Source organism: Eriocheir sinensis, chromosome 1 (assembly GCF_024679095.1).
Source record: "Eriocheir sinensis breed Jianghai 21 chromosome 1, ASM2467909v1, whole genome shotgun sequence".
Lineage (NCBI taxonomy): Eukaryota > Metazoa > Arthropoda > Malacostraca > Decapoda > Varunidae > Eriocheir > Eriocheir sinensis.
The window spans coordinates 358,097-383,608 of NC_066509.1; the positions used below are offsets into that span (position 1 = coordinate 358,097).

General features: G+C 45.3%; 4 protein-coding genes across 5 annotated transcripts in view; 2 read left to right on the forward strand and 2 right to left on the reverse strand.

Moving 5' to 3' along the window:
* Positions 1–143: 143 nt before the first annotated feature.
* On the reverse strand, positions 144–6,884 carry LOC127001655 (uncharacterized). Of its 2 annotated transcripts, XM_050866749.1 has the most exons (11): positions 4,584–6,884; positions 4,318–4,348; positions 3,987–4,110; positions 3,645–3,735; positions 3,110–3,246; positions 2,808–2,980; positions 2,331–2,421; positions 1,852–2,032; positions 1,357–1,638; positions 1,063–1,177; positions 144–905 (listed from the first exon to the last, which is right to left on the reverse strand). In XM_050866749.1, exons 1-11 carry the CDS (start codon positions 4,623–4,625, stop codon positions 679–681), a joined length of 1,494 nt encoding a protein of 497 aa, XP_050722706.1. In that variant the 5' UTR covers positions 4,626–6,884; the 3' UTR covers positions 144–678. The 2 variants fall into 2 exon arrangements, with proteins under 2 accessions (XP_050722706.1, XP_050722613.1); XM_050866656.1 differs by having other exon boundaries at positions 3,987–6,883.
* A 643-nt stretch (positions 6,885–7,527) lies between these two features.
* Positions 7,528–13,909, reverse strand: LOC127001625 (TGF-beta-activated kinase 1 and MAP3K7-binding protein 1-like). The gene is made up of 10 exons (XM_050866524.1): positions 13,516–13,909; positions 12,411–12,523; positions 11,983–12,152; positions 11,412–11,633; positions 11,152–11,267; positions 10,527–10,633; positions 9,785–9,938; positions 9,498–9,597; positions 9,165–9,386; positions 7,528–8,768 (listed from the first exon to the last, which is right to left on the reverse strand). Exons 2-10 carry the CDS (start codon positions 12,505–12,507, stop codon positions 8,433–8,435), a joined length of 1,524 nt encoding a protein of 507 aa, XP_050722481.1. The 5' UTR covers positions 12,508–12,523; positions 13,516–13,909; the 3' UTR covers positions 7,528–8,432.
* Positions 13,910–14,009: 100 nt separating this feature from the next.
* Positions 14,010–21,653, forward strand: LOC127001725 (ribosomal L1 domain-containing protein 1-like). The gene is made up of 10 exons (XM_050866879.1): positions 14,010–14,255; positions 15,727–15,943; positions 16,455–16,687; positions 16,894–17,069; positions 17,475–17,625; positions 17,785–17,933; positions 18,874–18,985; positions 19,113–19,269; positions 19,835–20,004; positions 20,934–21,653. The coding sequence occupies exons 2-10, from the start codon at positions 15,736–15,738 to the stop codon at positions 21,351–21,353; spliced, it is 1,776 nt and encodes a 591-aa protein (XP_050722836.1). The 5' UTR covers positions 14,010–14,255; positions 15,727–15,735; the 3' UTR covers positions 21,354–21,653.
* Positions 21,654–24,663: 3,010 nt separating this feature from the next.
* Positions 24,664–25,512, forward strand: part of LOC127001791 (ABC transporter F family member 4-like) — a 99,138-nt gene continuing 98,289 nt past the window's right edge. The window contains exon 1 of the mRNA XM_050867006.1: positions 24,664–24,941. The gene's annotated coding sequence lies outside the window, so the exon portion shown is untranslated. The remainder of the gene's footprint in view (positions 24,942–25,512) is intronic.

Below are 25,512 nucleotides of genomic sequence, written 5' to 3' on the forward strand. Positions count from 1 at the left end.
ATATTTTTTTCCCCTGTTGCTATTGTATGTGGAAGACTTTCACACACCAGCTGAGACATGGTTGGGTCTTGTCCTGGAGGAAACAAACTTGTGCCATGTTCACCCATGCCTCAAGGCAGTCATTGAGAAGCAGCACTTTCTTGCCAACCTGTTGAGCCACTTGGGTTTATGTGGCTACTTCACTGGACAACCTCTTGTGCCACTGGCTATAGAGTATAATTTATTTCAAGTATGCATGCTTATGACTTACTGAAGCTCACTTACCAGACTTTTTCTCTTCACATTACAGTTATGATACATGTGCTAATAGAATATGAAATGAAAAAAAAGTTGTATATTGAGCTACAGATTACAAAAATGGTACAGTGTTTCATCTTTCAGAATATGGCATAATGTATGTGGAAAACATTTATATATATTTGAAGTTACTCTTGACTGAATCTCAGCAAGTTTCTTTTTTGCACCTTGTGCACCTTTGAAGTGTTAAAAGCTTTAGGGAGTTTATACAGATATACAGCAAAAAGTACAGGACATATCCTGCCTTGTGATGTCTTATATATATCTTAAATCATTGTAATATTTATACATGACAAAACTTGGAAGGAGTAGAGGCTCGACACTACTCCAATTTTGTCAGACAGACACACAGATGGATGCCTTCAGGTCAGGAAGTGTCGTTCACTGGAAGGGCGGCTTGAGGAAGTCTCTGAGGCCATACTTGCTGTGGTGGTCCTTGATCACCGTCTCCAGGGTGGTGGCATGGGCCAGCACGGCCGTGCGGTGGATGCGGGAGGCCAGGAGGGACAAGGCACAGACCCCAAGCAGCATGCTGACACCCAGCAGACCTGAGAGGACCATGAAGGTGGCACAGGACTGGTACATGGCCTCAGTGCGTGTGAAGAACTCTGGAAAGGTCAAGAAACCTGTCCATTGAGGCTTGAAGGAGCATCACTACTGGGCACGGACTGACCAGAGGATTCTCAAACATTAGCATCCTTCAGAATATCTTTAAGTTATCCACATTCATATTTGGGAAAGACAAACCTTTAGCCTGTGACTCACCCTCAGGCATGACCACGGTGAAGCCAACATTTTCACCAAACTTTGTTGAGTTTCTGCCAACTCTTGAGGACTGAGGCAGCGCCTCGGGCAGGTCGGTGTCCTGCTCCTCTGATGACTGGAAGGGAAGGAACAGGTAATGTAAAGTGCTGGTGATGCATCTTACAATTAGTATCTTGTACACACTTCATCAAAAATATAACACTAGAAAAATCCACAATTCAAGAAGAATAACTGAGGAGCATCTCAGCAGACAGTGAAATAATACATGTCTGGTTCCAATGGATGCTGACACACCTCAGAGTCCTCCTGGGCTGAGGTGCTGGCTGATGGCAGAGTGGCTGGGGAGAGGGGAGGCTCTGCAGGGCTGTCAGTGGAGGGGGGAAGGGTTGTGGGGCTGTCGTCAGGGAGGGGAGAGGTTGTAGGGCTTTCAGCAGTGTGGTAGTGGTCGGGGGTGAGGGTGGGGAGGACAACTTCATGGTGGTCATCAGCCACCTCCAGCAGACCCTCGGCATACAGAGTGACGCGCCGCCGTCGCCGCCCGTGTCCCGTGGGCGCGTCAAGGCTGTAGCAGAGCTCCTGCGCGATATTTATTTCATTCAAATATTATGGACAGAAAAAAGATCAAAAACTAGTTTTCCATTATTTGTGTTGGATATAGTGAAACTGAGCATCATTATTGAGGGTTGGTGTCATGTGAGCCCAAGTTACAACATTATGGCCTTTGAGCAAGACATTATCTAACTGAAGAGCCTTAAAAGGCAACACAAGCTCCACCTGTCCAGCACTGACCGCCATGCAGTCCCTGAAGTCGATGCACGCCTTGATGGTGGTGTGGATCCACAACTGGGACGACTCCTTCACCCTCGAGTCCAGCATGAATGCCTCAAAGTCCAGGATCACCTCACCTGGACTCTCACTGGCTTGCTGGGGATGTCTGGGCACGATGGACGAGTATTCCTGCACGCGGCACCTACAGAGAGGGAGAGGTGTGATGCGATTGTAATGTATGGTAGTTCCAGGATTGTTCTTATTGGGGAGGCTGAGAGGGTTTCCCTGGCACATGGGGGAGCTGAGGCTGGGTGGAGAGAAAGGAACAAAAACTCATTTCAAAATTGATGGGGGAACTAAGATTTTTGGGGAAGCTTAAGCCCCCTCGTTGTCAAGAAAGATCAAGTCTTCCATGCTTCCAGTACTTAATTAAGCTTTCTCTGTGATCCAATACACAGTCTTGTGTCATAATTCCAAAAGCGTAACAGAGTGGCACGAACCCGTCCCTGACGAGGACCACGTGGCCGGGCACCTTGGCCTCACGGGGGTCGCTGGACACTGTCACCTCCATCAGCTTGACAAACTTCCACGCTGCAAGACAAACCGTCCCATGGGAGACCATTATGCAGGGAGGAGGGAGTGAAAAAGGGTCTGCTTAGTTGATTAGACGACTGATGAGCAGGAATGATAAAAAGTGAGGCTGGAAATGACTGTACAATGAACTGATAAAAATGCTTGACAGACAAATCAAAGGCTTGTGAGACAAAGGCATATGACACCCTCTGGCAAGGCATCAGTATTTTATTATCATGCATTGTTAAATGCTTTTAGTTAATGCTGGTGTGCCAGCTGTCCGGACCTTTCTGTTTTATTCTGGACTAATCCTTCTGATATCCTGTTGTGAACATGCCAGTCAGACGTGCCTTAAAGTTTGCAAGAACACCTAAGTGATGCACAAAGGTGTGGTCCTTTCTTACTGGACTGGGCGTTGATGCTGGCACGGAGCTGCAGCTTGGAGCCGATGGGGACGGCCTGGCTGGGCGTGAGGGCCTCTCCGGAGCGCGACGTCACCTCGCGGTACAGAGCCACCTCGTACTCCAGGCGATCAGGGCTCTCCTTCACCATGCCCGACACCCGCCCCGGCGAGGGTCTGGCCACCGTACGCACAGATAGATAGATAGGAGGATAGACAGATAGATAGGTAGATAGACGGGCACTTGACGGAAGCAGAGTTAATATCAAGGTCTTTATCAAACAATTCAAGGAACGTGGTACTCACAACGCGCCCGCAAAACTGGCGACGCGGTTTTCGGTGACGGTGGGCGCCGTGGGCTTGCACATGACGAGCACCTCCTTGTCGCTGGCCAGCATGACGCCCTCCAGTTGCGGGAACCACACGCGCACCGTCGCAAACCCCTGCAGGAGACCGATAGAGTTACGGCGGACACACACACATGGTTACCTGTGTCAGTTAATTCAAGGATGAGAAGAGCGTTATTTGAAACCAGCGAGTAAGGGGGGTGAGGAAGACAGGCGGATGGAGGGGGGGCGGGCATCGAGGGTTCATTCACATTCATGTTCATTCACATTCATGTTCATTCACATTCATGCAAAACAACCGGCTCAAAACAACTTGACCACAATATTACAATAGACAACAATGGATCAGAAACGAAAGGTGTGAGATGTTAGAGCCTTTATAGAAAAACAGATCGGCTAACAGCAGAACGATTCAACGACCCACGATTTGCGAAACTGAATCACTATACAGACCGAGACTGCTCCGCCCGGGTACACCGCACAGCAATACTCACGTCCTTCCTGGCAACGCCGCAGGAGCTGAAGTCAGTCACCATAAGGCGATATACGTACTGGGACTCCTGCCGAATCTGACACACGGCGTCCCTGCTTGTGGCGAGGCCGTGCACACGAGATATAGCGAGCCATGGAAAGAGAAGGGGAGGTAAGGGTCATATTCTTAATAAAACATATGAGCGCCCCAGCACACATATTTGACAAGGAGTTTTAAGCATTTCCATGGGGAGTTTTATGACCCTGGTGGTAGTTTAGCCCTTCTTCTATACCATGAACCTAAAAAATCACTAGAGAAGGATGCCCACGCCTCCTTATCACACTTAGTTCCCGCTGTTACTCACGTGAGGGAGTTTGCAATAGTGTCGGCGAAGCGGGGGTGAGCGCGGAACCCTTCAGGCTTCCGGATGCGAGCCTCCAGCCTCTCCCTCTCGCCGCCCTCCCCGAACTCACAGTATATATCTGCCACTGCAAGACCAACAGACATGAGCGGTGCAGTACGAGTAGGAGGGTGTTGGCCACTGAACCAGAGCAGAGCAGACGAGACAGACATAACTGACAGCACCAATGAGGTTTTTAATCGAGAGCAGCTGTGTGTGAACGAAAGAACCCAACCTTTAATTGAAACTTCTCTATCAGTGAGTGGTCTTGGCGGCACGGCGGCACGTTACTCACCTTGATACTCCTGCGTGAGCGTCAGCAGCACCTGGAAGAGGAGACGCGAGATGGGTTAATCAGTGATGCTTGCCTTTGGTTCTGTGATATTTGTGTTACTACATCCCTACCTCTACTGATGCTGCTTCTAATGTTATTTTTACTACTACTACTACTACTACTACTACTACCACTACTACTACTACTACTACTACTACTACTACTACTACTACTACTACCACTACTACTACCACTACATCGGACAGGGCGAGTCATCTAACACTCACGTATTCGCTGAGCAGCAGGAGGGAAGCCCGGAGCACGTTCATCTTAGGAGCGAGGCTGTGATGACTGTCTTAATGCTGTACCTATATGTCGCTATAAGAGTGTTCACTTTGTTCTCGGTTGTCCAGGCACTCGTTCTTTTCTTCCAGTCGCTTTTAAGTGTTGCACAAACTTTGGCGCTGCGTTTGTGGGACACCTTGTTAATCAAATGACTTCGTGGTCGATAAACTGAATAAATAAACTGAATGTATAAAGATAAATTGTTCACGGTTGTCCAGGCACCCGTTCTCCTCTTCCAGTCGCTCTTAGGCGTTGCACAAGCTTTGGCGCTGAAAATTTCTGAGGTATTTCTATAATTAAATGACTTCGTGGTCGAAAAGCTGAATAAATAAATAATAAGATGATTTTATTATGGATTGTTTAAAAAGGAATAAAAATACCTTCATTACGAGTGGAGTTGATTTTAGTATTGTGATTATGGTACCGGATGCAGCCTGCCACTCTATAGTTACATATAAGAGGAGTTTAGGTATCAATTAATTATAGTATGTGTGTGTGTGTGTGTGTGTGTGTGTGTGTACCTGAGCAGATGACAGAGTTGAGTCACGTGGGCTGTTCACAATTTGTCCAGCGAGGGTATATCCGTACAATGACAGGCAGCAATGTAGCAATGCGGGAAAGAGAAGGAACGGGAGTATAACACTTTGTAAATGGCTCTCAGTTCTCCATTTTTGCACTTCGATTAAGTCACGCGTGTTATTCCGAAAGTGTCTAACAAACGTATTCCTGTTCAAGGACAAACTGGGTTAACACACAGCCTCCGGGGTCGCTATGCCCCTCTCACGGTCGGACGAGGCTTCACCTGTCACTGCATGGCCGGGACTGTCTCGCGTTGGCAGGTGGTGCAGCGGCCGCGTTGTGACGGGATTGTGTATGACTGACTGATTCGACGAGAGGTGATCCCGGCAGTCCGGAGTCAGATGTAACCCAGTTCACCACTGAACGCCCGAGTTCCTTGTGGGCGGGGCTGCGGGGGGGACGTGGTTCATTACTGGTGTGACTCGATCGCCGCGTGTGTCGCACGCCGCCCCGCCCCGCCCCTCACACAGTGACACACTTGTCGCCGCTAAGGGAATAACCGCACACTGTACAATACCTGATGCTGAGAAAAAAAAATCCACGACCCGGCGGCGGCCGGCCATAGCAAGGCATATTAGTAACAGGTAGTCACCATAGGTCAGAGCAGCGGCGAAGTGCAGCGGGGCGTCAAGGCCCCAAGAGTAAATCTGGGGCCCCAAAGGGTTATAAAAAATGCAATTTAATTAAGCTATTTGGATATTTCTGTGTAGGCGCTGGGCCACCTCGTGTGCCCTTCACATGCTGAATCCTATCCCGCCAGTGGGTCAGAGCGAGCACCTTCCCCGAGGCGTGAAGGGCGGGGCGTCACGCCGCGTGCCGGAGCGCCGTCTGCGAGGCCTCCTTGAGGTGCCCTTTAAGGGAGGCACTGGGACACGCGGGGCGGGGCGCACGAAGTACTGTTAGCTCAGAGCTGCCGCGGAATATTGCTACCTTTGTGGAGTCAGCCTGACGTAATCATATTCACTGGACTCGGTGAAGCGAAGACGTGTTGTGTTATCTCATGGAATCTCAATTGATTGAGTCATTCAGATTCATTTATGTACTTCTGAAAGAATAATGCAGCAAAACATTGTGATTGAATATTGCAAGACGCTGATGTTAAGTCACCATGTCAATAAATGGTAATTACTTTACTGAGAGGGAAGCGCATTGCATGTATCTGAAAATGATTCACTCCCTCACGTGATACTGTTTAACTTTAGTCGTGCCCTCCAAACCCCCAAATATCATGACCTTGCATGCTATCCAGCCATCTAAGATTCTGGATGTAAAAGAGTAGGGCAGGCTCAAGGTAAATTCATATTTTAAAGGCTTACTTTCAATCATTCCTATTTTATCCAAATCCTTTATGCAAGAGTTGGCCAGCACCTTCATTATTTCATCCCTTTTACTGTTAAACTCTGGATATGATGATGATTTGGAGTGGAGGATGAGAGGCAGAGGCTTGGCAGTCATGTGGAGAGTGCTAAGTCCATACATTCACTCAAGAAAGTTGGATAAACTCATAGCCACTTGCAGACTTGTGTCCTTATAAAGTATCCCAGGTTAAGATATAGAAAAAAGTTGGTCTGTTTTTCCTTGCAGACTTATGTTCTTATAAACTGTCCCGGGTTGAGATATATATAAAAAAGTTGGTCTGTTTTTCCTTGCAGACTCGTGTTCTTATAAACTGTCCTGGGTTGAGATATATTTTAAAAAGTTGGTCTGTTTTTCCTTGCAGACTCGTGTTCTTATAAACTGTCCCGGGTTGAGATATATATAAAAAAGTTGGTCTGTTTTTCCTTGCAGACTCATGTTCTTATAAACTGTCCTGGGTTGAGATACATATAAAAAAGTTGGTCTATTTTTCCTTGCAGACTCGTGTTCTTATAAACTGTCCCGGGTTGACATATATATAAAAAAAGTTGGTCTACTTTTGCTTGCAGATTCGTGTTCTTATAAACTGTCCCGGGTTGACATATATATATAAAAAAGTTGGTCTATTTTACCTTGCAGACTCGTGTTCTTATAAACTGTCCCGGGTTGACATATATATAAAAAAGTTGGTCTACTTTTCCTTGCAGACTCATATTCTTATAAACCATCTTGGGTTGAGATACATAAAAATGTTGGTCTGTTTTTACTTGCAAACTCATATTCTTATAAACTACCCTGGGGTGAGATACATAAAAAAGTTGGTCTGGTATTCCTTGCAAACTCATATTCTTATAAACTACCCTGGTTTGAGATACATCAAAAAATTTGGTCTATTTTTCCTTGCAGCCTCATTTTCTTACAAGCTATCCCAGGTGGAGATCAAAGATGGTCTATTTTTCATTTTTATTATAAACATAACATAATTTTCGGGCAATGTATGTACCTTTTGTATACATAACTATAATTATTCATAAGAAAATACTTTAATTCATAATGAACTATACCTTGAGCCTCAAATATGAAGGCTCACACGTTTATTGCTCAACATTTTTTCACATTTATTGAGGAAAAGGATGGAGAGATGTGATAAGAGGGCGTGAAGATGATGATATGTACAGGATGAGGCGCCTGGAGCATCATGGGATGACTCTTCAAGTGAGCAGATGAAATATTCAACAATCAATTCACTTCTTTTGGTTTTACTTACTACCAAATATAAAGTTCTTGTATTTTCAGTTTGCCATTCTATCAAAAAATGCATTAAAAAAATTATCTGATAAATATTCAAGGCAGTTCCCTGGTTTCAGTTCCTACCAAAGATATGTATGTATTTTTCAATTTGTCTTTCTATTAAAAATTTATTAAAATAAGTTATGAGGTATAGATGAGGATAATAACATATACAATGTAAATACCTAAACATAAAGTGGATAAAAATGCATCTAAAGGTTTGCAATTTTCAAGCTGCCATGACTTAATTTCTCATACAAGATTTTCCCACTAGCTTTTCAGGTTCTCAAGTTATTTTTTTAGAATATAAAGGCTTGGGAGAGTAATGGTATACAAAACACTTTTGGGGGGTTGGAATGGCAGCTGACTAATTATGTTACTCATATCCTCATTTATACTTCTATTGCTACTTGATGACACAGCTCAAACCCAGCCTGACAGCACAGAGGGTTGACTGTAGACGGTGGAGGTCAAAGTAACAATAGTGACTAGACTTCAGAAATGTTCCTCCACTCCTAGCACACACTTGAACGAGACTACGAGTAGGGACCAAGGGCTGAGTGGGGTCATTTATACAAGTGGATCTGAGAGTCTGTGATCAGCCCAGCCTCCCTGGCATCCTCCACTGCCTGGTAATAGAGGTCAAAGTTGACGTAGGGGAGGATCCGGCCGTCTTCATCCAGGGAAAACTGCGTGAGGCTTGGGTTCTGCAGGTCTGAGGACTCCGTGGAGGTGGTGTTGGTGTCTGTGGGGTGCATGTCCCCGGAGTGGGCGGCCCCCTCCAGTAGGTCCAGGCGGTGGCCCCGTATGCCTGGCAGGAGGCGGCTGTCCGGCAGGCCAGACAGGACGTCAGAGTCCTCGCGGAGGGTCATGTCCTCACTATTGGAGGAAGACAGGTACTCCTGCAAGGAGGGAAGGTTGTTAAGTCTCATCATAAATCACCCGTCATTTAATTCTGCTTGCTATCTTGGAAAAGCCTTTGTTATTTTGTCACATTTGTGAACTGTTTGGAGTGGAGAACATTTAAACTGATTTCTGACTTGCTTTTGGAGAAACTTCAACTCTAATAATGAAAACCGACTAGTCACTACCAGACAACTTGTCCACTAAGCTCTGCCTCTTCCTGGAGTCTGGTGAGTGGCTGAGGTTATTTTTATAAGAAAAGGTTATATAAACCATGAAAGTAATTCAATATCTAAAGAGAAGACGGAGTTGAATCTGACAAGGATTGGAGGGCAAGTTGCCTGGTGGTGATTAGAAAAGCCTTAAGCTATAAAATGTATGGCAGAAAACTGCACCTTTGGCTGAGGGCGAGGCAGGAGGCGGGGAGGGGGCCGCGGCGAAGTGGCCCCGGGCGTGAGGGCACCGCGCAGCTGGAAGTTAAAGTTGCGAATGATGAGGCTGATGTCGTCCCTGAAGGTGACGTTCCTCTGCTTGGTGAGGTAGTTGTCGTGGTGCAGACGAACCACCTTGTCCACCACTGTCTGCGCCACACTGGTCAGCGTCGGCTGCTCCACAAACTGAATATGGGAAGGCAAAAGGTAAGCATTTGATGGAGGAAATGCAGTAACTTGGGCAATACAATTAGGTAAATAAATAAACACAAACATAAGTGCGCAGTAAAGACTTGCCTGCTCAACAACCATCTGGGCAATCTCTTTATTGACCTGCTCAGAGCCAGTGGAGTCTTGGTAGGATTTGTAAAGGCCGTCACTCATCAGTAGTAGGAAGCTGTCGAAAAACATACCGTTGAAAGATACACCATAATATATTCACACTCAAAATCTGTTTCATGTTAAGCTGTTTTTAGGTTTCTTGTGGCATGGAGGTCTGCAAATAACTCCAACAGTGACCTGGCAACCCTGACATTACTTCCCACCTTCCCTTCACCAGACTCTGAAAGGCTGCATGCTCTGACCTGCAAGACTCATCGATGGGCAGACAGGTGATGTGCGGCTCGGCGATGACGGGCTCCGAGGTGGCCGAGCTCAGGATGTCAAACTCCTTGTAGCCACCCTTCATGAAGTAGTTGCCAATGCAGCGCGTCAGGTCATGGTTGCCGAACTTTGCTCCTGCGAGGCGTGAGGTGAAGGGACAAAGATACACAGAATTAACAAGATAGTACATGACAGCAAGGTAGCAAGAGTAAGGGAGAGGTGAGAGAACTATGAAGTGAAAGGAGAGAAAGGAAGGATGTAATGAATGCTGGTAATGGTGTATAGGTTTGTAAGGGACCTCAAATGAATGGGTTGAGAAGATGGAAGAAGAATGTAGAGCAGGGAGAAATGACAGATGGATGGTGAAGGGAAGTTTAGAGGGTATAGAAAGGTTGAATGAATAAGAGAGGAAGCATGTGGCAGGAAGAATATAAAAACTGTTGGGAAGGAAAGGAAGAAGTGCAGGAGATGATAGGGAAATGTACAGATATATGATAGTTAGTGATGTTGATACTTTGCTCTGAAACAAGACCCTAAACATGTACTGTGGAATGAGAAACAGTACCAGGAGAACAAATAGAAGATTATTGACCATTTTGTTGCTGTTGCTGTACTGCAATGTACAGATGTCTGAGAGTTTGCTAATATTTTGTTCTGGAACAAGACCCTAAACATGCATTGTGAAAAGGAAAACAGCAGCAGGAGAATAAGCAAATTACTGACCCTTTATTTTTGTTGTCTGTAGGTTCAGTGTGGCGAGGCGTTGTATCTCATCGTGGCTGCTGGTGGTGTGGTCAGCGGTGAGCTGCTTCACCTTCAGCACGCCCGACCTGAGGGACAGAGAACGATTTAGCTGATACATGTCACTGAGGAAATACACGCAGGGACATTAAGAGACTACAAGAGGCCACCCAAATCTGACCTCTCTTCTGGCCTATCATTCCTCTTTCTCTTTTTTTTTCCTTCAGCTGTTTTTGTTACTGTAAGAAAAAATGAAAAAATGTGCCTGTCTTTCCTGCAGTCACTCTTATTTTCCCCTTGAGCTGTTTCTGTTACTGTCAAAAAAAGGAAAAAATGTACCTGTCTTTCTTGCAGTCATTCTTTTTTCCCCCTTGAGCTGTTTCTGTTACTGTAAAAAAAAGGAAAAAATGTACCTGTCTTTCTTGCAGTCAATCTTTTTTCCCCCTTGAACTGTTTCTGTTACTGTAAAAAAAGAAAAAGAAAAGAAAAGAAAAAGAAAAGGAAAGATGGGTATCAGTCTTGCTCTCTTGTTTTTTTCTTTGAGCTAGTTAACACTGTAAAATAAAAAGGAAAAATATTAGTAAAAACGAATGGAAAAAATGGGTACCTGTCTTTCTTGCAGAGGAGCGCCCGGGAGTCCCCCACATTGCCCACGTAGAGGACTCCGCCGTGCATCATGGCCACCACCGCCGTTGTGCCCCCACGGATCTCCTGGTCAAGAATCTGTTGGGCTCGAGGAACAGTCATTAATGGGGTGAGTGGCTTTAGAGTGAGTTGCTGTATACTGGGAAGCTTTATGTTGAAATGCTGTATGCTGAGATGCTTTACAGGGAGTTGCTTTACATTATTCATACCGTAAGTACTAACCTGCAGTCTGTTAACAGTGTCGGGAAACTTCTGCGCTGCCTCAAACTGCGACATTCCATCTGGGATCTTGTCGAGGAGTTGTGTGCGCTCGGCTATCTTGGGATCAATGGACTCGAGGAAGGCGTTCTCCACCGCCAGGAAGGCCTCTCGGAACACCTCCTTCACCTCCTCCTCACTCGTCTTCCCCGTCAGCTGCTCAAAACTCAGCTCGGCAGGCATCCTCTGCAAGACATGGAAGATTTACATAGATGTCCTTAACCCCTTGACTGTGCATTTCCTACAAGAAGACATTACCAAGCTACAGGAATGGAACAAAAAGTGGCTGCTACAATTCAATGAGGAAAAATGTAAAGTCATGCACCTTGGGAGGGGATATCCAGCATACCAATGCCACACAGGAAACACTCCACTATCCACACAGAGGCAGAGAAAGATCTGGGACTATATATGTTACCAGGCTACCAGTGAAAGCCAAATGCGTGCCAATCGCAGTGGATGGGTTAAATGTAAACAAAACATCATCATCTATAAATCAATTCATTACACTGTGGATTGAAGCTTCAAGTCCCACCTGAGAGGCAAAGTAGGCAGCCTTGGCCCCGTCGTGCCCGTCGAACACCCCATAGAGGTAGGTCCCGTTCGGCTGGTCCAGGCAGAAGTGGATGCTGCGGTCCTCGTACTCGTGCTCAGAGCAGGGCGTCCCATCCTCGCGGTACATCTGGTTTGCTGACATGCCCACACCTGCAAGAAGCCCACAGTTAAAATTTTCTGACTGGTCATTGAAAACATCCTTGGGTAAAAGCTGGAAATAATGAGAGGAAAATATAGGATAAGAAGAAAGGAAAACCAAGTGGTCTACAGTAGAAGAAGACGGTTGACTGACAAGGTGACTACAAGATGGGTGACTGTCAAACCACCAAAGTAAAGTTAATCTATCCAGGATACGTACATAAATATTTAACATGTCAAGGTGGTGGGTGTCGAGGAAGGGAGACTCACCCGAGAGCTTGCAGATGGGGAGGCCGTCCGTCCATGTGTCATTGTTCCTGATGCCCGTCATGCCCAGGGAGGTGGGCTTGATGGCCTGCGATGGCATGTCGGACCCTCAACACCTGAAGAAGGAAAAAGGGGGGTAAATATGGAGATTCACTATGCGCCTCAAATATTGCCCCCATGAGAATAACAACCCCAAGATCGTTAGGGGAAGGGTATTAGGCCTTTTTCTTTACTTTTAAGTACTTGCACCTTCATATTATGGTTGAGGGACATGTATTTCGTCCCTTAACTATAATATGGAGGCGTAATATTGTATTTTGGAGGCGAGTAGTGACTCTCCATATTTACCAAAAGGAGGAGTATCAGAACACCTCTCCACCCAAAACTGACCTTTCCTCTGGCCTCTCAATCCTTATTCTTTGTCTGAGGAAAGTCTAGCGGGATTTTTTTTTTGGCTTTTTATTTATTTTGCCTTGAGCTGCCTGCCTTGCTGTAAAAAAGAAAAAGTAAGGAGTAGAGTAAGCACTTCAGATACTACCCTAAGATCTAGAAGAGGTAGTGGTAGTAATTAATGGGTGATTCAAGCCCTTCGAGAACCCTAGACACACCTGAACTGAAGGAAGAACAGGAGAGGAAGGAGGAGGAGGGAGAGGAGAGAAAGGATGGAAGAGGGAGGAGAGAGGATGGAAGTAGGTAAGAACTGGAACAGAAGAAAGGGAAGAGGTAATAGTTGGGCCAGGAGGAGAGAAAGGAGGAAGAGGGAGAAGAGAAAGAAGGGAAGAGGGAGAAGAGAGAGGATGGAAGTAGGTAAGAACTGGAATAGGAGAAGAAAGGGAAGAGGGAAGAGGGTAACAGCTGGCCGCTGGGACAGGAGGAGGAGAGAGGATGGAAGTAGGTAAGAACTGGAATAGGAGAAGAAAGGGAAGAGGGAAGAGGGTAACAGCTGGCCGCTGGGACAGGAGGAGGAGAGAAATGGGAAGGTAGCAAGAACTAAAAACGGAAGAGAAGAGAGAGCCATAGACAAGCCATGATAAATGCAATGGTGCTCTTCGGTAGGATACTCCATTACTCTGTTTCTGCTGTAATTACGAACACTCTTGATAATCACCGTTGCCGCACTGGTTTCCTCCTCGCTGGTGACTCAGGAAGGTCAGCCAGGCATGAAGTCACCTGCAGCAGCAAGACGTCACCAGCTGAGACACTCCCACAACAGCTGACTGCTCCTGATCCTGCTCGTGGCTCTTCTTCTTGATCTTTCCCTTCTACTTTTTCTTCTTCTTTTTTTTTTTTTTTGCTGTTACACCATCATTTTTATCATTACACACTCTCACAACAGCTGACTGATACTGCTCTTGCTCGTGGCTCTTCTTTTTTATCTTTCCCTTCTTCTCTTTCTCCTTCTATTTCTTCTTCTTCTTTTTCTTTTCTATACTATCATTTTTATCATTATACCTTATTGAGAGACTTGATAGAGACCGATTTAAAGCTTGCCTGCTGCTTGAGTTTCAGACCAAAATCCTCCTCACCTACAAAGATACCGACAGTTATTTATATTTGTCGTTAAAATCGTTAATTGCTGATGCTTTTCTGCAATAGTTATGGGCCAGAAAACCATACAATGCTGAGTATGTAGTGGGTAACGTTGCACCCACGCCCCAGACCCAGACCAGCAGACCCACGCACGTGTTAGCTGTGGAGGAGCGGCTGCAAGTATTAGGCCATCAGGAAGTGCCGATTCAAAGGCAAGACTTCCGCAATCTACCTGAACCTGAACCTTACTACTGTCTTCCTACTGTATACTCTTGTGCCCGGGCCGCGCCGCGTGACCCACCCTCCCCGGGACACACGGTGAGTACGGGGAAAGTTGAGTGACGCGCCGCGGCCAGATTTTAACCATTTCTTGTCTTGGTGTTTTGATGTCGTTTTGAGGCCAGAGTTCCTCAGTCGTGGTGGTCCAGCTGGTCCAGGATAGAGCCTGAGCCTGTCCTTGATCCAGATGAATAATGTGCAGGGCATACATGTGCACAGTATGTCGCACTAAAGGCTCCTGTGGCAGGCTGCTTAGGAAGACGTCCAGGGGGCAAGGTGTGGGCTGCCTTGGCTGACTCCCTGCAGCAGAAGGGGCGTGAAAAGCTTGCTAAAGATTTACTATATGCACCCATCATTTTTTTGAACTAAACTTCTTTCTGACATGATGTTTGAATTATTCAGGCAATTGTTCTTTATGGAAATTTCTTTTGGTTAAGGTTCATTTTAGTACCATGCCAGTATCCCATTACCTACCTTATGAAACATCAGTAGCGCTTCATGTATCTTTTTTACAAACCTTCAACAGTCATGGAAACGCTTTGAAAATCCAATTCAAGGACTTTTTTTTTACTCTTGAAAATAGGGGATAATGTTTACGAAAGCCAGAGGGCGCGGCGACTCTGCAGCCGGTGTTGCGAGAAATACCTCCTCGCTGAAATAAGTCGAGGGGGGCGCAGCCCCCCCGTTAGTAGGTCGTAAAGTTCGGTTGGAGTAGTTTAAATATGCTCCCTGACCCTAAATCCTCTACAAGCTATTTTACGGCTGCGGCGGCTGCAGCGTCACCGCGGCCGCCGCCAGAGGAGGCGACGCACTTTCGTAAACATTATCCCCTATAAACAAGAGTAAAAAAAATGTCCTTGAATTGGATTTTCAAAGCATTTCCATGACTGTTGAAGGTTTGTAGAAAAGATATATGAAGAGATTGTGATGTTTCATTAAGTAGATAATGAGATACTGGCACGGTACTAAAACGAATCCTTACCTTACTTTTTTTTACCCCACCCCTGGCAGTGGGCCACCCCCGCTGCTGCCAGGGGCTGGGTACTTCGTTCCCTTTGATCTTTCTTGATGATGCCTCCTGTCTTTTCACATTTCATCTCACCAGTTATAAGTCTTGCACACCTTACTGTGGTGCGTCTGAGTGTGTGTAGAGCAGGGTGGCTCATTTGAGGAAGTGCTCTCCCACATGCTTGCTTCCTCACTATTTATCAATAAACAGTGCCTTTTGAAGGCTTAAAATTGCCATATATGCTACAGGTGGAGCAGATAATGGTGGTAGGAAGAACACTGTATGCCTTAAATACTTGCAGTGCCTTTGGGTCGCCCTCAGAAATGTTTTAAACAATCAAGAAAAAAATGTCGTGTCAGCCATGACATGCTGTGTTCAAACTGGCAGGTGAATAGCAGATGCCTCCCACAGTGGTGGCGAGCATGAAATGATTGGCTGAAACGAATTGTGTGACAAATTGTGTGAACTGGGCCGTAAGTTTTACCCAAATATTCTTTTCAGATCTTTGAGATGGCAAAGTTACCAGTGAGGAAGAAGGCCAAGAAGGCTGGTGGCCATGGCAGCTCCACCGGCAAGCCAAGGCCACCTAAAGTTCAGCCAAAGAAAAATTTCAAGAAGATAAACATTACAAAGTCCCAGAGTCCTGCAGCTCCCTCCAAAAAGCCAGTCAAAAAAGTCGCACCTCCCAAAGCCCCCGGTGGTGAACCTGGTAAAGAAGGTAAGAAAAAGATTGGCTACTTTAAGTTATCAGGTTAGGTACCTAGGGAGGCAAACTGAAATACAAAAGAAGTCATTCAAGACGCTGTTCCTCCTCATCCTCAGTCTGCAGTGCTCTCCTATAAGTCAAATTTAACTGCAACTTTAGATTTATTCACCAAAATTTTTCTTCTTTTAGTTGATGAAATTGTTGAGTTTTAAATTTTAACATTCTTTTTATCTATCTCATATTATTTTACAGTGGATATGTTTATGTTTTCTTCCCCATCCTCTTCCCTTCTGGTTGTAAACAAGAACTAAATTTCTCTCAGACCTAACCACCTAATCTACTTAATCTACCTCATTTATCTAAACCTAAATAATAATCCTACTAATAATCAGTAACCTATCAATCCTAACTGGTCTAATTCATCAAAGCAAGACACTTTAGCCATATGTTGTGGGCCTTTATTTTTTCCAATGCTTTCTTTGCTATAGTGATTAAGGTTATGGGTGGTGCCTCTCACTTCCAGGCGCTGAGAAACCCAAGATGCACAAAAGGACAAAGCGCGGGGGTATTAGGGGGCGCGGCGGCAGGCGAGTGACAAAGAAAATCAAGGCCAAGAAGATCGTCATGGAGAAGCGCTACAAGAGTGGAACGGAGAAGGACGACAAACTGATGAAGAAGTTCGCTAAGGTTCAGGAAACTCCCACGGCCAAGAAGGACATCAAGGTGGACCCCAAAGAGCTGATTGATATTGAGATGGTGAGTGGTGAAGGAGGTGTGATGAGGTGTACTTGGTGTATGTACATTTTGTTACATGTAGTGGTGTGGAGTTGCTGGAAAGAAAACAAAAAAGCCCACTATTCACAACATACAAAAATGTGGCCAAAAGAGAGGTGAAATTTGGGCCTATAGAAGACTCCCTAATTAATTTTGTATTTTCTCATATTCTTCCTCCCTTCCAACAGTTACGGGCAGCCATCAGTGGCCTGAGGAAGCTACCGTCAGCCGGCAAGAGTGAAAGGAAGAGTCTACACGACATCACGGATGAGGACGGGAGGCTCGTCTACCTGCAGTTAACGCTGTGCAAGCTGCCCAAGGTTCATGAAGACATGCACATGTCCGGCCCAACCACAGTGAACGTGTAAGGCTTGCCAAGTGTCCATGAAATACAGCTGAATGTTGGTTTGATGGAAATTTATGCAAGATTATTTATATGGCATGACCCTGACTTTGGTACACTTACTTGATTCTGCTTGATCTTAAACACTAATTCACATTGTTTAGTCCCATTAATGCACACAGGGTCTTGTCAAAATTATTTTCATATTTAGCAATAGTATAGATTTTTGTGGCTCTTGTATGCCTTACTTCGTCTGTATTTTCTCCTGCCCACGACTTCACTTTTTCAAGAAGAGAGTATCAGGACACCTCTCCACAGGGATAGAGGGTGTTTGTAGAATCTTTGGTGTTCCTGATTGTTTATGAACCTGGTAATCATAAACTTAATGTTGAGAAGTGTGGTTTAGAATTGCCCTTGTCGTTGCAGGCACCTCCCACACTCCCTGGTGACGGACAACACAGATGTCATCCTCATCACCAAGGACCTGCAGCGCGGCGTGCGGCGGGACCACCAGAACTCCCTCGACCACTTCAAGGAGCTGCTGCACACTAAAGGGGTCGCCTCCCTGGTCAATGAGGTGAGGAAGGGGTGGGGCGTGACACTTCTGGCTCTGGTTGATTGAGATTACCTGTGACAAAAACTTTAAATGTGTCAGATTTCCACAGTTTCCTTATGATCCTCTGGTTAGGTTGATCAGTGCCTTCTTGCCCTTGAGACTCGCATGTTGTCCTTGCAGATCATCCCGCTGCGCCAGCTGAAGGTTGAATACAAGGAGTTTGAGGCCAAGAGACTCCTTGCCAACCGCACGGACGTCTTGCTCTGTGACGACACGGTGGTCAGGTTCATCCCTAAGTTCCTGTCAAAGCACTTCTACACCAAGAAAAGGTAAGTGTTCTTGTGCACATGTAGTGGGATCTTCAGTTTCACCGTAGTCCATTCCAGCGTTGGGTAAAACAATGGTCTTCACTTTGTGGCAACAGTTTAGTTTCTTCACCTGTGACCTGTTAAGTGTGAGTGCATGGAGGGGACTCCCAGCCATCATTGATTGTTTGCTAATCATCAAGTAATTATAGCTTGTTAACCCATGGGCTTCGGCTATGGGAAAGCCGAGAAGTGGCCGAGAAACGACAAAATTACACTGCATTTTGAGACTAAGAAAAGAGCATGGAACGTACATCAGAGTACTCCTCTCATAACCATAAAGCCGTTAAAAATATTTACTTTTACTCAAACTCCATTCTTTTTGGGTGGTGTTTGTTACAAAATAAACAGTCTCGTGATGCGTGGCATCTAGCCGAGAGTCGCCTGTTGTCTACTATAGAAAAATTGACAAGTGATTACTGTATGGATAGCTAATTCAGTATGCCATGACCTTACAGCACCACCTATGACAAAAAACCCACCTCAAGATCACTCACCCACCACAGTGACCTATGGCATTCATGGTGGGTTGCGCTATGCACATACACCACCACCTATAATTAGCTCGAATTAGGTGTTTTATGGCGAGCCCTTTTTAGGGTCCACCGCACCACAGCCACGACTCGTGAAAGCCCTGAAAGGGTCTGCCGACGTTCTTGGGTTAAGAAAGTAAACAATTCTTTATCCCCTTTGGATGAAAATGTCTAAGAGAGTTGTGTAGAACCACGTAATTTCATACCTGCCTTCTACATTCCTGCAAGGTCATATGGTTTGTCATGCTATTGAAAAGATAAAAAGATATTTAAAATGTAAATCACTAAGATAAAAGATATTTAAAATGTAAATCACTAAGTTATTGTTATTTATTCTCTGTGGTTTGTACAATACTGTGTTTTGGCTTCAGGTTACCAGTGCAGGTTAACCTCAAGGCCCAGAACCTGGAGAAGGAGCTGTTGCGGGCACTCTCAGTGTCTCGTCTCTTCTTCAGCTTGAAGGGGAATTCTTCCATCATGAAGGTGAGGCACAGGAAGACTTCAATTGATCAAACAGAGAAGCAAAAGTGAAACTACTACTGCTTTTTAAAAAGCTGAAGTGAAAATTTGCTCTGTTTGAATGAGAATACTCAGATCTGGTCTCTTCCAGGTTGGTCGCATGGGCCAGTCAGACGAAGAGATTGAGAAGAATGTGTTAGAGGCTGTGAGGAAGCTGGCCACCCATGTCCCAGGGGAGTGGAACAACATCCAGGGCCTGAGTCTCAAGCTGGAGAGCACTCAATCAATTCCTCTCTATGTTAGAATGGGTGAGTTCCTGCCTCCTCCTCAGTGCTTGGTGAGGCTAAAGGGGCAGTGGCTTGTTGATACTGTACTTTACTTTGGCCTTACAGAGTAGATCGAGGAAGATGCCATAAGATATATTAGTATTGCTCAGAGAATTATTGTCTTGATGCTACGAGGAGTTGGCCCTGGCCCTTCCATATGAGAGAATTTTGCTTCCTAAAACATTATCTTCACTCTCATGTTCTTTTATTTGTTGGACCTTGAGGCCCAGAGAATGTCACTAACTTGGTCCTTGGCAATGCCATCTATTGCACTTCCTCTATCTAATTGGATATACTTTCTTGTATAATTTTGGTTGTGCACAAGGTCCGGTATGCCTAGGGAAGCCTGATAATATTTTGGACCTGTGTATAAGATGCTTGGTGGTCTGAGAGGTTCTTCTGAAAGTGGTATGTGGGTAAAGGCAGAGTTTGGATGGGTGTGATGTGTGTTTTTGAGAGCATATGGGCCAGAGGGATGATGGAGAGAGAGAGAGAGAGAGAGAGAGAATATCAAGCACTGTATCTAAATGAATGATCACCCTTGCAGAATCCCTAAACAGTGTGAAGCCATTGCCGGCCAAGCGTGTGTTCCATGGAGAGCCTGTGTCCGGCACCCTCACCACAGTGCCGGGTAGGTGCATCACTGTCTTCCCCGATGGCAGCATAACCTCCACGTGGCTCAAGAAGAACAAGAACAGGATTGCCAAGGAAGACGAGGTAAGCGTCACAGTTTTCTTGGAGTGTTTGCTGGCTTTCTTTAGGCTGTAGGTATCAATTCAGTCTCAAGGATCTGCAGGGGGTTGAGGTAGTATGGTGAAGTCATTTTGTTGAGACGGTGAAGTAGAGTACATTAGCTAAGAGAGATCTTGAATAAAAAGCTACAAGGGTATGTTTGGGGAGGTAGTGGGTGAGTGGTCAGTGTGCTGGCGCTGCCTCCTGGAGGATACAGGTTCGAGTCCTGCCCGGTGCCACAAGCTGGGATTTTTCAGTCACCGCCCAGTGGCCTAAGACTACCCACATGCTGTCCTGCAGACCACCTTGCAACCCAGACTCTAGATTCTAGGATCAAAGATGAGCTCTGTGGGACAGCATGAGCCAAGCAAGATGGCACCTCTAGAAACACTTGCCTGTGCCATAATGAGCTGGGGCTGATACACAGGAGGATAAACAGCTGGGTGGGATGTGCTCTGTTTCCCTGTGCTGGGATTCAAACTGGGGATTACAGATTCATGGTCAGACATGCTAACCATTGCACCATGGATTATAGGTGACAGCAAATGGGAACACTTTTCACCAACAGATTTCCCAAATTCAGTTCATATTCAACCTGATACAGACTTTTATCTTTCAATGCCCATCATCAGACAATGAGGAAAGTTAATATATTTCTAAGATGCCCATTTGGCTACCATATGAACCTAGTTCTATGCCCTATGTGTACTGAGGCACCACTAAGGAAAACTTGTGGTGTGGGACAGTGGGATGCAATGGAGTTAGCACACATTTGGCTACTTTATGATCCTGCTTTTATTTACCTATTAGAACTAAGGCACTGAAGAAAATGCATGGTGTGGGATGCCATGGAGTTAGCATACAGTAAGGGCAGTAGTAGTTCCCCCTCCATAACAAAGCATTATTTCCATCAGGACTTGGCAAAGAAAGATGACCAAGAACCAGACTCCACCGCGGGCAAAAAAGGCAAGAAAGCAAAGAAGGCGAAGTCAGCCACCCCAGAAAATGGCCTGGAGGGAACAGAAACGGCAGAGACTGAGGAGACAGGAATCACTGAGGCCGAGGGGAAGACCAAGGAGACCACCAAAAAGAGGAAAACGACAATAGAGGAGAAAAAGACTAGCAAAGCCAAGAAGCAGAAGAAGGCGCGTGACTCTGACTCCGATTCTGACTCTGGGGAGGATGACTTGGAGGAACAGGAGTTGATGTACCTTAAGCAATTGAGTCGAAGGGGAGAGGAACCAGCAAAAGAGGATGAGGAGGAGGCAGCTGATGAGGACTCTGAGGTAGATGTTTGGGGGGAGAGTGAAAGCGATATGGACGAGAGTGACTGAGGGAGGGAGAATGAGATGGGAATAGAAGGGAGAGAATGAAGGTGATATGGACGAAAATGACTGTATGTGTGAGGGAGAATGAGATGGTTAAGGCCTTGAAGTGGAAATGAAAGAGAGAGAGAGAGGAAGTGATATGGACAATGGTAAATAAATAAATGAGAGAGAGATGAGTGATGAAATGTATAATGTAGTGAGATGGATGGGAAGGAGGAAGCTGAATGCAAGAAAATGTCCCGAGTGTCGATTTCAGGCACTCATAACATGTAATTTTTGTTGTTTTATTAAAATGAAAAGGCTCGATGTTTGGTTGTTACTGCATGTTATCCCTGAGGTGAGGTTGAGAAGGTTTGGCTCAGTCTTTTAATTCTCTACAGTCCAAGGCAAGTAAAAGAGTCAGTGTGTTGTGTGAGGCTGAGGTGGGAAGTTGTGTCCAATGATGTCCAAACTGGGGTCCGCGTACCCCTGGGGGTATGCAGCATAGATCAAAGGGGTATGTGAAAAAACGATGAACACACACACACACACACACACACACACTAGCTGGAGGACTTCCTAACTAACAGGGAAATGAGGATGACAATCAGAGACAAGGTTTCCAACTGGTGCCCTGTGATGAGTGGAGTCCCGCAAGGTTCGGTGTTGGCACCAATAATGTTTGCTGTTAATATAAATGATATGGTGGATGGAGTGTACAGCTATGTGAGTTTGTTTGCAAATGATGCAAAACTATTGAGACGAGTGAAAAATGTGAAGGACTGTGAGGCATTGCAAAGGGACCTGGATAGAATATGGGAGTGGAGTGGTACATGGCAGATGGAGTTCAACCTTGGGAAATGTAAAAAAATGGAGTTTGGTAGGAGTGGTAGATGTGAATCTGATTATAAGATGGGAAGTGAGATAATATGCAGAGGAGTGAAGGAAAAAGATTTGGGAGTGACTGTCTCAGAGAACATGTCACCGGACAAACACATCAGGATAACGGGACAAACTCTGAATTTGCTGAGGAACATAAGGACGGCATTTGTGTACTTGGATAAGGAGATGATGAAGAAAAGAATAGTTACTATGATAAGGCCAAAGTTGGAGTATGCAGCAGTGCTCTGGTCTATTCACGAAAAGAACATAAGGAAGCTGGAAAGAGTGCAGAGAGTGGCAACTAAGATGGTTCCGGAACTTAGAGATCGGACTTATGAGGAGAGACTCAATAGCATGGGGCTCACAACCCTGGAGAGAAGAAGAGAAAGAGATCTGATAGCGGTGTACAGAATGGCGAGCGGAGTGGAACCTTTGGACAGAGAGGACCTGTGTGTGTGTGGAACGAGAGAGAAACAAGAGGACATAAGAACATAAGAACATAAGAACGCAGGAGTCTGCAAGAGGCCGGTAGGCCTGTACGAGGCAGCTCCTTTGACCCTAAGCTCCCGTGTATCTAACCCCACCTAATATCGCTATCCATGAATTTATCTAGTCTATTTTTGAATGTGACAATTGTATTGGCACTCACCACATGACTGCTAAGCCTATTCCACTCATCCACCACCCTGTTAGTAAACCAATTTTTGCCTATGTCCCTGTTGAATCTGAATTTATCCAGTTTAAACCCGTTACTTCGTGTCCTACCCGGTTCTCTTACCAACAAAACCTTATGAATGTCTCCCTTATTAAAGCCCTTCATCCATTTATAAACCTCGATCATGTCTCCACGCACCCTTCGCCTTTCTAGAGAATGCAAGTTTAACTGTTTGAGTCTTTCATCGTTTGGCAAGTTTCTCAACCCCTGAATCATCTTAGTCATCCTTCTCTGCACCGATTCTAACATTTTGATGTCCATTCTATAGTAGGGTGACCAGAACTGAACCGCATAGTCAAGATGAGGTCTAACTAATGCTAAATATAGTTTGAGGAAGACTTCGGGGCTTCTGTTGCTTACGCTCCTTGAAATAAATCCCAGTACCCTATTAGCTCGATTTCTAGCTTGAATGCATTGTGCCCTTGGACGGAGATCAGAGCTCACTAAGACCCCTAAATCCCTCTCGCACCCAGACCTACTTATGAGAGTGTCATTTAAGCAATAGTTATGTGAGGGGTTGTTCCTACCTACACTCAGAATACTGCACTTCCCTACATTGAACTCCATCTGCCATTTATCCGCCCAGTCATATAATCTGTTGAGTTCACCTTGGAGAATACTAGCGTCCTGATCCGACTCAATTACTCTACCGATCTTGGTATCATCTGCAAATTTACTAACATCACTACTAATTCCTGTGTCTAAGTCATTGATATAAATAATAAACAAAAGTGGACCTAATACCGAACCTTGTGGGACCCCACTCGTAACACATCCCCAGTCAGATCTTTTACCATTGATTTGCACTCTTTGCTTCCTATTGCTAAGCCACGCCTTGACCCAGTTCAAAACTTTACCCTCTACTCCGTGAGCCTGTAATTTAAGCAACAGTCGTTGGTGAGGAACTTTGTCAAACGCTTTACTAAAATCAAGATAGATTACATCATAATTTTCATGGAAAGAAGTTGAGGGCGACCACGTACAGGATAGATGTGAAAAAGTTTAGCTTCCCAAACAGAAGCATTGAGCTTTGGAATAGACTGAAGGAGGAGGTGGTTTGTGCAAGAAACATTCATGATTTTAAGGAAGAGTTGGATAAGAGTGGATATGGAGACGGGACAGAGCGAGCGTAGCTCTTTTCCCGTGGTCACAACTAGGTAAATACAACTAGGTAAATACAACAGAAACTTCCCATGTTATATGAAGGAAAAGAGAGAGGAAGGGACGGGTACCTAGGAAGGACGCGTAATGTACGTGTACCTAAATATAATATAAATATAATATAATATAACTGAGTTTAATCAGCCATAGGGGGTACGTAACAGTAGGAGAAGGTAATAAAGGGTACAATAGGCGAAAAAGTTTGGACAGCACTGCCCTAGACACTGGTCCAATGGGTCGCATGTGTGACTTTGTGATGATTTGCCTTGCTGCTCTGGGAGGTCATGGTGATGGTAAGTGATGGAGATGTTATATGAGGCTGAGATGGTAGGTTATGTCCAAAGTGTTGCCCTAGACACTGGTCAAATGGGTCATATGTGTGGGTTTTTGATGGTTCACCTTGCCACTCTGGGAGGTCATGGTGATGGAGATGGATCTGCCAAACACTCGATGTATTTTGACAAGAAGCAAAGTAATCAGTTCATCTTGTACTTTTTGTTCTTGGTCTTGTTCTTCTTGTTCTTGGTCTTGTGATGACATTGTCGTCACAAGTGATCAGTGGGCTGCCCGCGCTGGGGGGCGCGTCCTCGCGGGCCGTGGCAGCGGTCACGTGACCATGGCGGAGTGCTGTCAGTGTGTCTGGTGCAGTGGTGTGGTGAAGGTGTGTCGCTCGCGCGCTTCAGCCCACATGAACGGCATCTTATCGTTGTGATCGTTGTCATTCGTCGGTGTCCTCGCGTGGTGTGTCGTGGCGGGGCGCGAGGCTGGATTGTAGTGGATACTGTGTGTGGAATAGGCGAGGCAAGCAGGACACCTTGGCGGCCCGACCTGCGCTGACCCATACAGGCAGGACACAGGTGAGGCGGGCAGGACGGGGGTTGTGTGTGTGTGTGGCGTTGAAATTACTGCTCTTACTACTGCTGATGGCTATACCAACATATATACATGCTTACAAATCATTGTTATTGTTGTTATTATTATTATCATCATCATTATTATCCTCCTCCTCCTCATACATATATACATACATACATACATACATTCATACATGCATACATACATACATACATACATACATACATAGGCTTACAGGTATAAATACTACTGCTGTAGACCGCACGCTAAAGTAACACCAACTTACCAGTCATATTTATTATTCGACTAATGTACTATAATAGTCTTCGTATATGTGCAGTTTTAAAGACAAAATAATAGCTTAGTATTCCTAAATGTAAAATAATAGCCTGGTTTTCCTAAATGCAAAATAATAACTTAGTATTCTTATTAAATGCAAAATAATAGCCTAGTTGAGACATCCTTCAGAAAGCGGGACCGTGTGACGGAGAGTAGCCTACTACCACCACTTGAAAATAGTCTTGTTCATTCGCGACAGTTTCGGAATTGTCACACTACATCTTCAGACATGAT

Coding starts and splice junctions, on each gene's coding strand:
- LOC127001625 (XM_050866524.1), bottom strand. CDS start 12,507: ATGCCATCGCAGGCCATCAAGCCCACCTCCCTGGGCATGACGGGCATC. Junction 11,634..11,982: donor CTGCCTACTTTGCCTCTCAG/GTGGGACTTGAA, acceptor CATGTCTTGCAG/AGGATGCCTGCCGAGCTGAG. Junction 11,268..11,411: donor ACACTGTTAACAGACTGCAG/GTTAGTACTTAC, acceptor CGAGCCCAACAG/ATTCTTGACCAGGAGATCCG.
- LOC127001655 (XM_050866656.1), bottom strand. CDS start 4,195: ATGTCTGTCTCGTCTGCTCTGCTCTGGTTCAGTGGCCAACACCCTCCT. Junction 2,981..3,109: donor GCCAGTTTTGCGGGCGCGTT/GTGAGTACCACG, acceptor TACGGTGGCCAG/ACCCTCGCCGGGGCGGGTGT. Junction 2,033..2,330: donor GTGGTCCTCGTCAGGGACGG/GTTCGTGCCACT, acceptor CCCTCTCTGTAG/GTGCCGCGTGCAGGAATACT.
- LOC127001725 (XM_050866879.1), top strand. CDS start 15,736: ATGGCAAAGTTACCAGTGAGGAAGAAGGCCAAGAAGGCTGGTGGCCAT. Junction 16,688..16,893: donor AGCTGATTGATATTGAGATG/GTGAGTGGTGAA, acceptor CCCTTCCAACAG/TTACGGGCAGCCATCAGTGG. Junction 17,934..18,873: donor CACTTCTACACCAAGAAAAG/GTAAGTGTTCTT, acceptor TTTTGGCTTCAG/GTTACCAGTGCAGGTTAACC.